The sequence below is a fragment of the Knufia obscura genome (genome assembly GCF_036327395.1).
Source record: "Knufia obscura strain CCFEE 5817 isolate CBS 148926 chromosome Unknown scaffold_7, whole genome shotgun sequence".
Lineage (NCBI taxonomy): Eukaryota > Fungi > Ascomycota > Eurotiomycetes > Chaetothyriales > Trichomeriaceae > Knufia > Knufia obscura.
Window position 1 is genome coordinate 849,699 of NW_027042693.1, and position 16,248 is coordinate 865,946.

The following is a 16,248-nucleotide window of genomic DNA, read 5'->3' on the forward strand; positions in this document are numbered from 1 at the left end:
GTATTCTTAATAACCTAGATACTATAATCGTAATTATTTAGCTATATAAGCTAATTTCGTATCTTATTATACGTCGAAGGCCTAAATTTAACATAGTTATAGTTATTTACGTTAAGTAGGTACTATAAAAGTAATAAGTAGTTCTATTTTTAAGCGCTACTATTAAGCTTATAGATTTAGTTATTTCTAAAGTTAATAATATCTAGTATCTAGCAGATATAATTAAAGTTAATTAGTACTAGGGCTAGTCTTATATCTTATAAGATCCCTAGTATAATATCTATCTCTATATAATCCTTATATCGTTAATAATATACCTAATTTATAAATATTACTAAATTAATAATGAAGATATTTAACTAGTTAGCGGTATATATTACTAGCGAAGATAATAATAGTAACGAAGAGATAATACTTACTAAGTAAGAGAAAATCCTCTTAATTATAGTTAGAAACAATAATAAGAAAAATAAGAAAGTATCTTAGGTATAGTTTAGTACGATTTAGTAACGAGATAATAATAATTATTTTATAACGATTTTATAACGAGTTAATAGCGATAAGCTATTATTCGCTATCGGATTTACATTAAGAGTAATAATATTAAGTATATAGCGTTATTTATTTTATATTAAGGCGCGGTTAAGTAAGAGTCAGTACCGCCTTAGCGATAATAAATTATAACTTATATATATTATATTTTACTTATAATACGTAATATAATCGCTATTTACGACCGAGCTTAACTTCTTTAGTAAAATTAAAGTTATATCTTATTAATAACGAGGATACTAAAGAGAAGGAAAGTAAAGAAAAGAAAGAGAAGAGATAGGGATTATATAGCGCTTTATTTAAATATAAGCCCTTATTCGAATCGTAGTATAGTTATTTTAAAATTTAAGTCGCTTCTTACTTTCGGTAATTTAAATCACTTCTTACTTTTAATATATAAATAGGTTAACAAAGTTCTAACGTAATACTAAAATAAAATATTTAGCTTAGTTAGCCTCGTTTACCTTATCGCTTTCTAATATAATATTAAAATAGAACAATTAGCTTAGTTAGCCTCGTTTACCTTAACGGTTTTTTAAAAAAAAGCTAACGGTAGTTATACTAGTCTCGGTATTAAGTATTCTTATTATAGCTTTAGAATATATAAAAAGAGAAAAAAAAGAAATAGAGAGTAGAAGATAAATAGGTATTATATATCTAATTATAAAGGAGAAGTAACGCTAGTAGAGAGAACGGCTAGTCTTTAAGTTTTAAAAAAGGTAAGAATACGAGTAAGGAAGAGAAAGGTAAAGAAAGATACTAGTAAGATTATCGTTATAGGTTAGCTTAACGATTCTTTATCGTTTCGTTAACTTTAGTAGTTTAAAAATCTTTAAAATTAAAAGACTTCTTAAATAGAATACTTCATAGAGTTTTAATTTAAGAGATAGTAATATAGCTAAGGCTTAAAATAAAATTATAGATAAAGAGATTAAGAATAGCTTAATTAATTATAATACTCTATACCTTATATACTATAACAGCGAGAGCGAGTATAAAAGGGAATTATATATAAGTATAAGTAGCTACTCTCTAATAAAACTTATAGCGTTTATAAAGAATAGAGGTATTATTAAATATAAGTATAAAGCTTATATAGTTATTAAAGCGAAGTAAGATTACTAAAAAAGAAGATACTTACTAATTTATACTTAAGCGCTAAACGATATTAATTACGGTTTCTAAAGAACCGTTTATAAGTTTATTTTTAATTTAGATATTTTTAATAAGTATAAAGCGAGCTCTTATTAAGATTAAAATACTACTATATAGATTTCTAGCTTAGTTAGAGAACGCCTTACTAGCTTTTAACTCTTTATAAGTAGTATAAGTAAGATATATTAATTACTAAAGGTCTTATATTTAGTTATAGTTATAAACCTAGATTTTTACTTTTATACTATAAATTCAAATCGATTTGTTAAATAATAATATATTATTAGGAATAACGACTTAAATATAAGAGGTAAGTAGTCTTTAGTTAGTATAGGTAATAGTATTTAAGTAAAGGTAGTTAAGTACTAGCTTAAACGGATCTACTTCAATATTAACTTATTATTAAATAACGTTAAGTTTAATAGTAATATTAAGCTTAAGGTAAAGAGTATACTTAAATAGTTTAATAGAATTTATAAAAGGCCTCTAACTATAGAGAGGCCGAGCTATAACTAATAGTAGTTAAAAGAAGTTACTAGCTAGTATAATATTAAGCCCTTTAAAAGCTTTATAAAAGCAATAAGAAAAGATCTTATAATACCGGAAGTTAATTTATAAAAGTATTTTTAGATTAATTATAAACTTCTTATTAATAATAAAGTAGTATACGTATTAAAGGCGAGCTTAAATAGCTTAAAGCTTAGTTTAGCTAAGCTTTTTATACTTAATAGAAAACTAGATTAAAAGTTAAAAAAAGGAAATAAAGCGTACGTTTAATAATACTATAAGCGGTAATACCGATAGAGGCGACTTAGATAATAGAATCTAGGTAATTAGCGTTACTAGCTAGTTACTAAAGTGTTATAAGGCTATTATCTTTACGTGATTAGTAACGGTATAAGTGAAACCTCTGTGGTTCTACTCAAGGATACTAAGTAGGGAGTAGGAGCTGTATAAGTTAACGGGTAAGTTTAGTTTATATAGGTAGGGGTTCTAGTATAACTTAGATTAACTATAAAGCTATAGAAACTATATAAAGGGGAGTCGTTGCTATATACTCCTATTTATATCTTCTTTAGGAGTATTTAAGGTACCTAAGGTTATTTAAGATCGAACCTTAGGAACCTTAGTAACCTTAGATCCCTATTAGGATATTACGTGCTTCCTTACTTAATCTTTTATATCTTAAACTATTTTCGTCCTTATCCGATTCTGGTTTTAGTCTACTAGCTAATTCTACTTCTAGTGTACGCCCTAACGTGTGCCCTAGTACCCGCCTAGCCGTATACTCGGTCGCGCACCTAGTCATGCACCTAGTCGTACATTAAACCGTAACATAAAGATAAGTAGAGAGTAGTATAATTATAAAAGACTTACTTATATTTACCTTTTTATTAAGATTAATTAAGAACTAATTAAAACGGAATTTAGTAAGTATATTAGTATAGTAACTAATAATAAGATTATAAAGCTAGCGCTACTTAATCTTAAGATCATTTAGATTTAAAGTAAATTCCGTAACGAGATTAGTAAAGAATCGTTTCTTTTTTTACTTTTAGTAGTTATCGTTAATATTATATTAACTAAGATACGAACTTTAATTATAAGTATAATTAAGATTACGTAATTTAAGGTAATTAGAGTTCTTAATAATTATATTATTATATTATAATAGCTATTAAGTAAGATCTACTTATAATATATTAATCTTTTACTAATTAATATTACTAGGATCTTTAAAGTTATTCTTAGGCTTAGAAGGTATCTTCTTTATAAAATTATTATTTAGAAGAGTAAACTAAGTTTCTCTTTAGTATTAATACGTATTTTAGAAGGTAAGAAACAGTTCCTAAAAGTTTTTAAGCCGAAGTAAGTTTTATACCTTATAAAATAGAATATAAAGTATAAGCTTTATATAAGTATAGTTCTTCTTTTCTATAGGCTTATATTAAAGGTAATAGCTAAGAATATAAGTATTAGCTTTAAGCTGCTACTAATACGTAAACGGCTTCCCTTAGAAATTAAAGGTATAAAGAAATTAAAGATAATTAATATAATTATAAAGCTTAAGTTAAAGCTTATACTTTTATAGTAAATTATAACTATACTTAAGGTACTTACCCTTAGTATTAAGATCGTTATTAACGTATAGAAGTATAAGCTATTAATTTTTAAGAATAATAGTTAATATTAAGTATAGTTTAACTACTCTTTTATAAAATAAGATTAAGGAGGAGATAGTAAATCTTTTAAATAGACTAGTTATACTCTTTAATAAGTCGGTTTATTGTCTTTAATATAAGAGAGAGTAAAGAGTTTTAAGTATTTAAGTTTAAGAGTAGCGAAGCTATAATTTATTTATACGTTTTTAACTTTAACTTAGCTTTCGTATAGTATTTATTAATATAGTTAAGAACTATATAAGATCTAGTATATAAAGTAATATTAGTATTAGCTATCTATACTATAAAGAGGGTTTAATTATAGTTATTAAGAATTAAGTCGTTATAAATAAGTTAAAAATAAAGGAATCTAGAATTAATAGGCTTTTTAGTAATAGTTTAATCTCGTAACGGAAACGGGTAGTAAAAACGATACTTAATCTTCTTAGTAGCGCGTGTTTTCGCTAATAACAAAGGTTAATATACTTATATCGTTATCCTACGAAGTAGGAATCTAAAGGTAAATCATGTTAAGAAAGCCGCACTTCTAATTAGTCGGTGTATATAATTAGTTACACGTGATTCTAAATTATATAACTTTACGACACTTTAAATCTCTTTGCGACGCAACTTCCGCTTTCCTTCGCTAGCTGCGCTGCGACAACGAATCGTCTCTACGCAACGGCGATTAGTTCTTTGAAACCGCTGAATCGTACTCTCTATCTGTAAAGATTATCCGAAGGCGTAAGACCTCTTCGTTATTAACGAAGGCGCGAAGAAATTAAGCTGCGAAAGAGCTTAGATACCTTAGAATTTAGGCATCTATCTCTCTGTTCCTCTCTTACTCTCTTACCTTCGTCTTTATCTTTACCTTTTCTCTATTTACTTTCCTTTAGTACTTAACATTTACTTACTTAGTTTATCTATATAACTATATAACTATATAACTATATACTTTAGTTAAGACTTTAGATAATAGATTATTTAATATCTAAGTAACTAAGTTAATACTTTAGCTAATACCTTAATTAGCTAACTAAATAAATAAGTAAATAGTTAAATATATAAATAATAAATTAGTTACTTTAGTTAGCTAACTATTTAATAAGTATATAATTAAGTAAATAGATAAAGAAGTTAATACTTTAGTTAAGACTCTATCTAATTAACTAATAACTATATGTAACTAAGTAAATAAATAAAGAAATTAATACTTTAGTAAATACCTTAATTAATTAACTAATAACTATATATAACTAAGTAAATAAATAAAGAAATTAATACTTTAGTAAATACCTTAACTATTTAACTAATAAATAAGTATATAGTTAAGAAAATAGAAAAAGAGATTAATACTTTAGTAAGTACGTTAATTAATTAATTAATAAATAGGTATTAACTAAGTAGATAAATAAGTAAACTAATACCTTACTTAATAATTAAGCGAATAAATAAACTATTAATTAAATAATAATAAGATATATAAATAGATAACTTAATAACTAAATATTTAAATTAATTAATTAGTATATATTACTTTAATTAAATACTTAAATTAATACTTTAGTAGTACTAAGTAAGAAAATTAGTACTATAGCTTAAAAATAATTTAAAATAATAACTTAATAAATAAAGTCATAACTAAATTAATACTTTAGTTAATACTATAACTAATAAGTTATTTAGTAACTATAATAATTAGAAGAATACTTTAGTTAATACTATAGTAAGTCTTACTTTAACTACTTAAATTACTATAGATAACTAAATTTAAATTTCTTTTCGTAGGCGCTTTTAGTCCGTTTTACGTACTAGGTTTATTTTATATAATTAATAATACTTAAAAGATACTAAAGCTCGTTTAGTTACTAGTTAAAAGTAAGGGATAAGAGGGTCTTATTAAGAAGTAGCTATCGTTTAATCTAGGGGTTAATAACGGTAATATTAACTCCTTAGAATTACGTAAACGCTTAAATAGCCTATATATCTACCTTATTTAATTTTAGAGATAGATATTTATTACTTTAGTAGATACCGTATATATAAGTAGATTTATAACTTTACTATTCGGTATAGGACTAGTACTCTTTAATATTAAATTTAAAAAAGAGTACGTATCGTTTAAATAGCTTAAATCGCTACTAATAATAATAAGTAACGATTAAGGGGTTATTACGGATATTTCGTTAGGTAATAGTAATTCACTTCTAAGGCGTATTATCTCGCTACTAATTATAGTTTAGAAGATATTTATAAAGGATATACTAGTAATAATCTATTATAAAGAGCGTAACGAAGAAATAAAGAGATCCGAGATTCTTAATATAGGCTTTTAGATTTTAATATCGCTTAGTTTAGAACGGCTAAGTACTATTATACCTTATATATAATAACTTAAGTTAATCTTAACCTATAGTTAAATCGCTAAATTAACTTAAACCTAAGTTAAATCGCGACTTAAGTCGTAAGTTAAATCGTAATTCGGCTATTTAGCGATTCGAAAGCGATTTAAAAGTAATTCGATAATTTAGAAGAAACTTAGAATTCGATTTAGAAATTATTTTATTCTTAAGTCGAAAGCGGATTTCGGCTTTTTTCCGGAAAAACTATTTAGACTTTTCTTAGCGCCGGAAGCTAAACTTTAAAATAAGAAATCGCTTATAACTTATTAACTATTAATAATTCCTTATTTTTCTCTTTACTAATTAAATTATTAGCGAAATTTATATATAGAAAAGTCTACTACTATAGGTAACCTAAGGTAGTATAAAGAGACTTAAAAGGTTTTTTTTAAAAAAAAAAAAATTAAATCGCCGAATTACTAAATCGCCGAATCGCGACTCGAGTTAGAGTTAAATTTAACTTAACTTTTAAAAAAGTAAAAGCGATTTATTTAAGGTTCGGCCGCTTTAAACCGCGACTTAAGTCGTAATTTAACTTAGGTTTATCTCTACTTCTATTACTACTTTAAGTCTTATTTAAGTCGTAATACCTAGGCCTATATAGTACCTTATAAGCTATTAGTATATTAAGTAATTAAGTTTTATAGGATTTAAGTTTTAAATATATTAATATTAAAGGCTATATAAAGATCTTTAAGTATATATTCTAGATATTAATTTAAAGATCGCTTAATATACTAGTATACCTTACTATTAACTTAATTTCGTATATATATATTAAATATAATATATTAAAAGTAAGAATAGTATATAAAGCGCTTATTATTAAACTTTAGAAGATACTAAATATACTTAATATAAGTAATAAATTAAAGGTAAGGGGTAACGAACTCGACTTACTTAAGAGAGAATAGCGTAGAGAAGGTAAGAGATAAAAGGGCCTAGGATTAATTAAACTCTAATAGCGGTATTTATTAGAGAGTAGGTAAGATAAGGTAATACTAATATTAAGAAGCGAGTTTATTTTATAGTACTTTTATTTCGGCGATATTAGCGAGGAGGTTAAAAATAATAGAAGTATCGGTATCTTCACTAGTCTTTTTAATTATTAACTCGTTAATAAAGATAAAGATATTCTATATTAGGACTTAGTAGGTAACGGACTCGTTAAGGGGTAATAACTAAAGATTCTTCTTACCTACTTAAATATTACGATATTTAGAGTAGCGATACCGAAGAAAAAAGAGCTACTATTAAATAGTATCTTATTATATATAAAAGTTATACTTAAATTATTATATAAATTAAGAATTAGTAGTATAATCGCTAACGAATTAAAATAGAATAAGGTTAAGGTCTTAAAAGAGAAAAGAGAAGAAGTTATATACTTTATAAACGTTATATAGAAAATTAATAATATACTCTTTATATTAGTATTAGGTACCGTATACTTATTAAATTTTAAGAAAGACGTAAATATAAGTAATAAGTATCTTCTTAATCTAGTTAAGAACTAGTAGTAAAGGAATAAGTTTAGAATTAAAAGCGTTAGTATTACTAAATATAAACGATTCCTTTATAAGTTTATATTAAGTAAGGCGTAAGTATTAAGTATAGATATCGTTTTTAAGCTTAAAATTAAATTATTACTCTTAGTATTAAGTATAGAACTTAAGCTTTTTATTCTTAAGTACTTTTTAAAAATCGTTAATATACTATTAATTAAGATTAGTTATAGTAAGGCTAGTAAGCTAGTTCGAGTTAAAGATATTTAGTAAAGAATTTAAAACGAATAAGACTCGGCTTTAGGTACTAGTATTATACTAAGAAGAACTCTTTTAACGGTATAAAGCTTACGAACGCGAACGCTAAGACGATAAACTACTATTTTAAGAGTTACTAGCTTAGGATAACTATTATAATAAATTCTTTTAGGTTTAACTCGGTAGTAGAGTTAAGGTTAGTAACTTCTTAGAAGTAAAGAGCTTTTAACTTTATAGTTAAGAGAGCTATATAGATAACGAAATAGATATAAAAAAGAGTATATAGTCTTAACTAATATATAATAAGAGTAGAAAAAGCCGAGGATTAAATTATAAGAGAGGTAAGGCTAGTAGATTCGTACTACTATTAGACTAAAAAAAAGAAGATAGTAGTCGGTTACTCGCTTATAACCTTATAATAAATCTTAAAGGCGGTTATCGTAAAAGAAAGGCGATAGGATTAATACTATTATTACTTAGTATAAAAGCGATTAGTCTTTAAGGCGATAGGGGACTAAGGGGCGCTTACTTAGTTATTCGCTTCTTTAAAGCGTTAAAGCTATTATAATATACGCGATAGTTAGTAATAAAGCGTATTTTATAAGTAAGTTAAAAGTTATAAAGAGAATATAGCTTCTAATAATTTAAATAGGTTTTTAGGCTAGATTATAAGGGTAAGGTAGAATTACTAAACGAGCTTATACTTAATAGATAAACGATAGGGGATAAGTAGAAGATAAGAAAGCCTATAGGTAAGGAATAAAGCTAAAGCGAAATTAAGTAAATATTAAGTCGCGATTATCTAATAATCGTTATATAATTCTAAATTATATAATTTAGAATTACGTATAACTAATTATATATACTAACTAATTAGAAGTACGGCTTTCTTAATATAATTTACCTTTAGATTCCTGCTTCGTAGGATAAACTTTAATATTAAAGTTAACGAACTTCTTATATTTATTTATAAACTATATATAGTTAAGTTCTTTAAAGATCGCCTTAGTATATTATATAGTTTTATATATCGGCTTTTTATTATAATTAAACTCTATATTAATATCCTTAAGAGCGATTTAAATATATTCTTTTTATACTTTTATCTTCGGATACTTTAAACGAAGCTATATAGCGAAGTAGACTCGTTTTTAGCTTCGGCTAATATTTTACTTAATAGCCTATAGAATAATAGCCTTAATATTCGTAAACTACTATAGCTACTTTTACTTTAATTTCTTATATCGTTTTTAGTTATACTTCTCTTATATTAATTAAATATACCTTAGTATAATAATAAAGAAGTAGGTACGCTTAAGAATCGCTATAATCTCTTTATTATTAAGATTAGTTTCTTTATATATATATTTAACTACTTGAAGAAATAGCTTATTACCGTATAGCTTTTTCTTAACTTACTATATAGTCTATACGCTTTATTCTTATAGGAATTTCTTAAACGTCGTAGCTAAGTAAGTTACTAAAGGGTTTTACTACTAAAGCTAGTTTAAACCTAATTATACGTTTATTCGTACTAGATAATAAAGTCTATTATATTCTTTATATAAGAAGTAAGGTTAATAAAGGGTTAATTAGCTATAAATAATTAGTATACGCTTCTTAGACCCAAAGAAAGATAAGTAGAGCGATATAAGGAGAGTCTAAGTATAAATATAAACGCTCTTTAATACTTATATAGAACTTAAGGGTATTAGTAACGTATTACTCTCGTTTAGTTACTCTTTTAACTATATTAGTATACTATAGGTATTAGCGATTATACCTGTACTAATACGCTATAAAACTTACTTAAGAAAACTTAAGGCACTTCGGACGACGTATACCTACGCTAGTATATAGTCTTAATTATAATTAGAAGGCGATAGTATAATACACGACGAGGTATTATATAGGTTTAGCCAGCATAAACCAAAAAAAATAAGGGTTAAGAATTTCCGACCAAGGTGTCATAGTACTCGCCCGTAGCTCAGGCTGTTCAAAAGAGCTTAAGCCTAATCGGGCATATCATACTCGACGATTAGTCATTAATCTATCAGTACTGCAGCAACACAATGCAGCGCACTGCAAGAACAGGCCCGTTGCAGTAATGCTTGCAGAGCAGTAGTACTGGTCAGCGCTGAGCTATAACAACTCGTCTCTACAACGATGTGGATGGTCGCCAGTATGACCGTTTTACATCATGATGTCCATTCAATTTGCTTGCCGTGCAAGCAGGCCAACGTCGCCGTTCTACAGTAAGTACTAAGTATCTCGGGTATGACTGTCCTTCCTGGTCTAGACAAGCAATGCACTGAGCTACTTTGGTTATGTCCTTCGCAATCTGACCACGAGGACGACTGTACTACAGGAGCCGTCTGGCCTGTGCATCGGCAGATTGAGACCTTGAGCACAGAATAAAGACAGTTGACTGTGCAGCAGTGCATTCCATGCGACTTTGCGGTCGAGGCATACCGATGAGCGCTTGCACAGAACAAGTTACGATGCCTGAAAACACAATCAGCACGCTGACAAACACCGAACAATATTTCTAACAAACTGGAGCTCGCATAAAATATGCTCCTGGTGGCATTTCATGGTAAACCTCCTTGGGTATCCTATCACCATGTTGGATCGAGCTGAATACCTACAAGTGTCGTGACTGAAGACTCTTTGCATCCATTTGATATCTGTTGGGCATGTTTACTTCTGTGTTCACGGATATAGTGTCTGGCTTGTACCTAAGCTGGCCAGCCGCAAGGCATTCACTGTGCCAAAACGTCAGACCTCAGTAAGCCAGCCCTCCTTGAATGGACATGGAACACTACAGAAAATGCACTCTGGTGGGATGCGTCGCTGGTCGATGGCAGACCGTTCTGGAATGAGGGATTTGGCGTCTGGACAGACCATGTGCAGCCACCAACAGGGTCTCCTTCTCCCTACGACAAGTGCTGGAACGTCTACTGTCCTCCTGGTGGATGCGGTACTCATCAAGTCTACCTCGTCCCAGAAGATGATCGCAACGAGAATGACAATCCCATGAGAGCTTGTGAGCCAGATACCAAGTTTTCCTGGGAGCTCTGCACTGGATAGATTCGACCAAGGTAGTGACCTTCATGAGCCCACCATCCATTTGAGCCAATCTCCACTTGAGGCACTAGGTAGTGCTGAGGCAAAGACAACCGAGTGCTGGAATGGTTACGCGATACCAACACGAGTACACGACTTTCTCAAACAATATGCGATTTCTATGATGTTTGGCAACCACACAATACAATAGAGGAGCTTTGAGAGCACGAGAGCTTAGCCTTGAGAATGCTTTTAACGAGACCAAGACTACTGTTGTGCTGAAACACGAGCTGAGATACGCGACAAGAAATCTTTGATACACTAGAGAAGAGCTCGTCTAGATGTATGGCCTAGAATAGAGAAAACTAGACATACAGCTAGACTATACCAATCAATAAACAAATCAAGCTGATTTCCAGCACCAAACCCTGTCCCGCTTTGACTATGCTCCCCTTTGCCTCGAGCGGCTGCATCTGATGGTCACTCCTTATCCAGTATCTGTCGTGGCCACATGTAGCTTGGATAGAGTGACGGCTCGGCCTTCCTCGATTATTGGCGAATATCGCGACCTCTGTCGCTAGGGGTGAGATGGCGACTGCCTTAGTATTGGCGGCGGTTGTACCTGCCGCTGGACGTACCTTCCATGCTGTTTCATTGAAAGGGCGGGAGTCATACCTTCTTACTATCGGACTGTTCGAACCACGCCTGCCTCCTGCTTGGTGCATCTTCCTTGGCTCATGTGTCCCTATCTGTGCTACGTCATGAGTGGTCGTGTAAGACTTTTTTGCAGGATGGGTACAGCAATCTTGCTGCAGAAACGCACGGCTCCGGGCTCCTAGCTTACCAGCACAAGTGATGGTGAGACGAATGCCGAGAAAGGGTCGTGCCTGCTGAGTTTTACAGCAGCAGAACAATGCGAATAGCATCAAGACTTCGTTGTGTCAAAGTGAGTGGGATTGCGAACAAATCGAAGTGCCCGCTTGGTTGTACAGTGCTCAAGTGCCTACCAAATGTGCTTGCAATAGTGTAAGCTTCTATACTCCTCGAACATCAATTGTATCTCGGCCAACATCTCTATACCTGTTTATCCAAACTCTGCGCTGCACACATCTTAGTATACAACCCATTTCTATCCAACAACTCCGTATGCGTTCCAATTTCCACGATCTTGCCTCCAAGAAAAACACAAATGACGTCCGCCTCCTTGATGGTGCTCAGTCGATGCGCAACCGCGACCGTGACGCGCCTTCCCTGACTGGACGCTTTCGCGAGCGCCGCTTGAACAACCTTCTCCGACTCGGTATCGAGTGCTGATGTTGCTTCGTCTAGCAGGAGGATCTTCGGGTTTCGAAGCAACGCTCGTGCAATAGCGATGCGTTGTCGTTGACCACCTGATAGCGAGAGACCACGTGAGCCACAGAATGTACCGAGGCCGTCTGGGAGAGATGAGATGAACTCCCACGCATTGGCTTGCTTGCATGCTTCGATGATTTGTTCTTCAGATGGTCGCTGTGAAATGTCGTCGTTCCGATCGCCCAGAGCGATGTTCTCACGGATTGTGTCTTGATAGAGTGTTGGCTCTTGTTGCACTAGTCCGATGATTGAGCGGTAGAGTCGCGGAGATAGGGCGGGGATATCAGAGGACGTGTTCGAGTCATCCAGAGTGATAACACCTGTCACAGCATCGTAAAACCGCTCGAGCATGGCGACAAGTGTACTTTTGCCGCAGCCTGACGCACCTACCAGAGCCACGAATTGACCAGGATGTACCTGAAGTGAGACACCACGAAGAACTTGTGCTTCGGGGCGTAAAGGGTATGAGAATCTGAGGTCGTGCAGATTTGGTGACTGGCCATCTTCAGCTGAAGGCCCATTGTGCTTGTTTTCAGGTGTTTCGCCGATCTTGGGCTGGAGTTCGCGTAGCCAGAAGATGTAGTTAGCTCCGGCTTTGGCTTTTGTGATACTTGAGCTCCATGAGAAGAACTGGGAGGCAGCCTGGCCAGAGAAGTAGGTTCCGACAAATGCAATGTAGAATGCCTTCTGTGAGATTTGACCATTCGACAAGAGTGTACATCTGATAGACGTTAGTAAACCTGTGATGGAAGGGATGCCGGATATATAGCGCTTGTATGTTGGGGCCGAAACACACTGTGCATATATCTCGGATATGAAAGCGTCAAGGGAGGCTTGTTGCTGGTTGAACCGTGACGGATTATCTAGGGGAACTTACCCATACCAAAATCCTAAAGCTAGGAATAAGAATTCGATGGTCTGGGTGAGTGAGAACCAGATCATGATGTGCAAGACTTGAAAGATTGTTTTCCGTACGACGTCTCTCAGACGATCTTCGAAGCGAGTGAGTACAGTCTCTTCCAGAGCGAGCGAGGACACCGTTCGGATGGCTGTAACAGCCTCACCAGCGAGAGCAGCGCTGGAAGCATACCGCTTCGAGTTGTCGTTCTGCATCTTCAGATCGAGACGCATCCTAATTATTCCAGAAACAACCAATGGTGGAAGACCGGCAAGGACGGTAACCAGACCAAGTCTCCAAGAGTATCCAATGGCAAGAGCACAGCTTGCTACAAGGTTAACCATACTGACAAGGATGATAGCAATGCTGAAGCCCATCAGTTCCGTGATCGCTTGCGGGTTTGAGGACAATCGACTCGTCAGCGCACCAGCTGTATTCTCAGGTCGATCAAAGAACTTCATGTCCTGTTTCAACACAGACTCGAAAAGCTCGCGCCTGTACCTATGAGTCATCTCTTGCACAACTAAGTTCGTCGCCCAACCGATCATGCCGTAGCAGACCATGACTCCAAGGGCAACAACGAAGAACATCAGCGCGAAGAAGTTCCCTCTTTCTGTTCGTTGTGGCTGGGATAGTAGGAAGATATCCAGCAAGTTCGAGAAGAGAAGTGCTTGAGCTGGGTAGACCGCACCACCTATGAGGCACGCTATAAGCACAATAACATATGGTATGGTCAATGTCTTCTGTTCGCTGACCAGTCTGTACACCACCTTGAGCATACTGATGGGTTTGTGCAAGTCATAGTTGTCCAGATCTTCCTGCTCTTCTATTCTTCGCATATAGTTGGATGGGAATTTCGAGATCGTTTTCTCTATCGCTGAGTTGTGCGACCGTACCGACTCGGTGTCGTCCTCTCCGACTTCTTGCTCAGCAGATTTGCCTAAATCTTGTACTCTAACGAGTTTGGCATAAGCGCCATCCTTTTCAAGCAGAGAATCGTGTGTACCTTGCTCGACTATGCGACCTTTTGACATGACGACAATGTTGTCCGCGTTCTTGATGGTCGCGAGTTTGTGTGCGATAACAATGGTCGTGCGGAATTTCGATGCCTTGTCAAGGGCACTTTGCACGACTCCCTCTGCGTGAGGATCAAGCGCACTCGTGGCTTCATCGAGGAGGAGCACAGCTGGCTGAGAAATGACACTTCGGGCGATGGCAATTCGCTGCTTCTGTCCACCAGACAAGAGGCCCGCACGCTCACCGCATTCTGTGTCATATCCTTGCGGCAATTCTGATACGAAGTCGTGAGCATTTGCCAGTTTGCAGGCTTCCACAACCAGCATCCTTTGTTCTTCTTCCCGTGCTTTCTCCCATTTTGTGCCAATAAGCCCATATCGTACGTTCTGGTACACAGAGCCCATGAAGAGTACCGGCTCTTGCTGTACGAGTCGTACGTTGGTTCGGAGCCAGTGCAGGTTCAACTCTTTGATCGATTTGCCGTCGAGAAAAATGTTGCCACTGACCGGATTGTACCATCTCTCCATAAGAGCCACAATTGTGCTTTTACCAGACCCACTGGCGCCCACAAGAGCTGTGACCTTTCCAGGTGGGACGTCCAGAGTGAAGTCGTGTAGTACGGGTGCATTGGGCCGGGTCGGATAGGTAAAATCCACGTTGACAAGCTGAATGTGACCATCAATCGTTTCGGGCCTTTCTCCTTCGACGCCAAGAGGATCGATCTCGGATTTTCGATCGATGCATTTGAACAGGACAGCTGCGGCTGAAGTTGCGCTTGTGAAAGTTAGAATATTCGGCGCTAGCTGGGTCAAACTGGTTGCAGCAACGACAACTGAAAATAGTACTGTAACGACTGTGCCAGGTGTGTCTATCTCTCCAGTGTTGAACATCCGAAGACCTTGCCAGAATGCTAACGCGAAGCCAGCATAGACAGCGAAGAACTCGGCTGAGAACATGACCATGTAAATTGGTGACTTCTTCCTACCAATTGTGTGGGCATCTTCCAAAAATTCATTATATTTGACCACCAGCTTGGGTCTTGCCCAGAATGCATGTACCGTACGCATGCTTGAGATGACATCTTCCGCAAAAGACCCAGCACGGCCATATATTGCAAGCATCTCGGTCTCATAGCCCGTGTCGATTCCTGCAGTGAAGCCAACAACGAGGACGATCAGAGGTACAATGCAGACAGTGATGCCGGCCAATTTGGCGTTGGTTACAAATGCGACGATGAATGCTGCGGTGAACGAGGAAGCGGACTGAATAGTAAGACCCAACTTTTCGCCAATGCCCTGTTGAATCATGTTTCCATTTGTGACGATTTGTGATGACACTGAGCCATGGCTGCCCTCGTCAAAGAATGCCACATCTTGCGACAGCGTCGACCGAAGGTAATGCCGTCGAATAGTCCTAGATATGCGTGTTGCTGAGACGGTGTACCCGACAGTATAGAGGTAGGTTAGCACAAACCGGGCGATCGCGAGATAGACGAAATATAGCGCATACGTGCTGATGGCATGCTGGAAATCTGCTTTGCTGCCACCTGTCTGGAACCTCTGTACGGCTGTAACGAAACCACCGAAGACGACGTTGATTCTGGAGAAGGACTTTGTCAGCGTCTTCTGTCGCCCAACCAAGGCAGATTCGCGAGGACTCTCACATACAAGGCGAGCGCAGCTCCAGATGCAATGGCTGCAATAGCACCAATGCCATTGAAGGTCCAATCCCATTTGTCAGAATAAGTCAGTATCCTGATATAGTCTTTGATGCCAGGTCCTGCTTCGTTCGACTTCGCGGGCTTGGATTCATCTTTGATCGTAACAACTTGTGGTTTGTCGTCCTCCTGTAAGAACTTCTCGTCCGCCATGTTGTCCTAT

The 16,248-nt window shown here is 34.6% G+C and overlaps 1 protein-coding gene across 1 annotated transcript; it reads right to left on the bottom strand.

The window, feature by feature from the left end:
• Window positions 1-12,174: 12,174 nt before the first annotated feature.
• PMZ80_006507 (uncharacterized protein) lies at window positions 12,175-16,238 on the bottom strand (the record flags this gene model as incomplete). The annotated part of the gene is made up of 3 exons (XM_064874920.1): window positions 12,175-13,174; window positions 13,331-15,967; window positions 16,036-16,238. The coding sequence occupies 3 exons, from the start codon at window positions 16,236-16,238 to the stop codon at window positions 12,175-12,177; spliced, it is 3,840 nt and encodes a 1,279-aa protein (XP_064729320.1).
• Window positions 16,239-16,248: the final 10 nt, after the last annotated feature.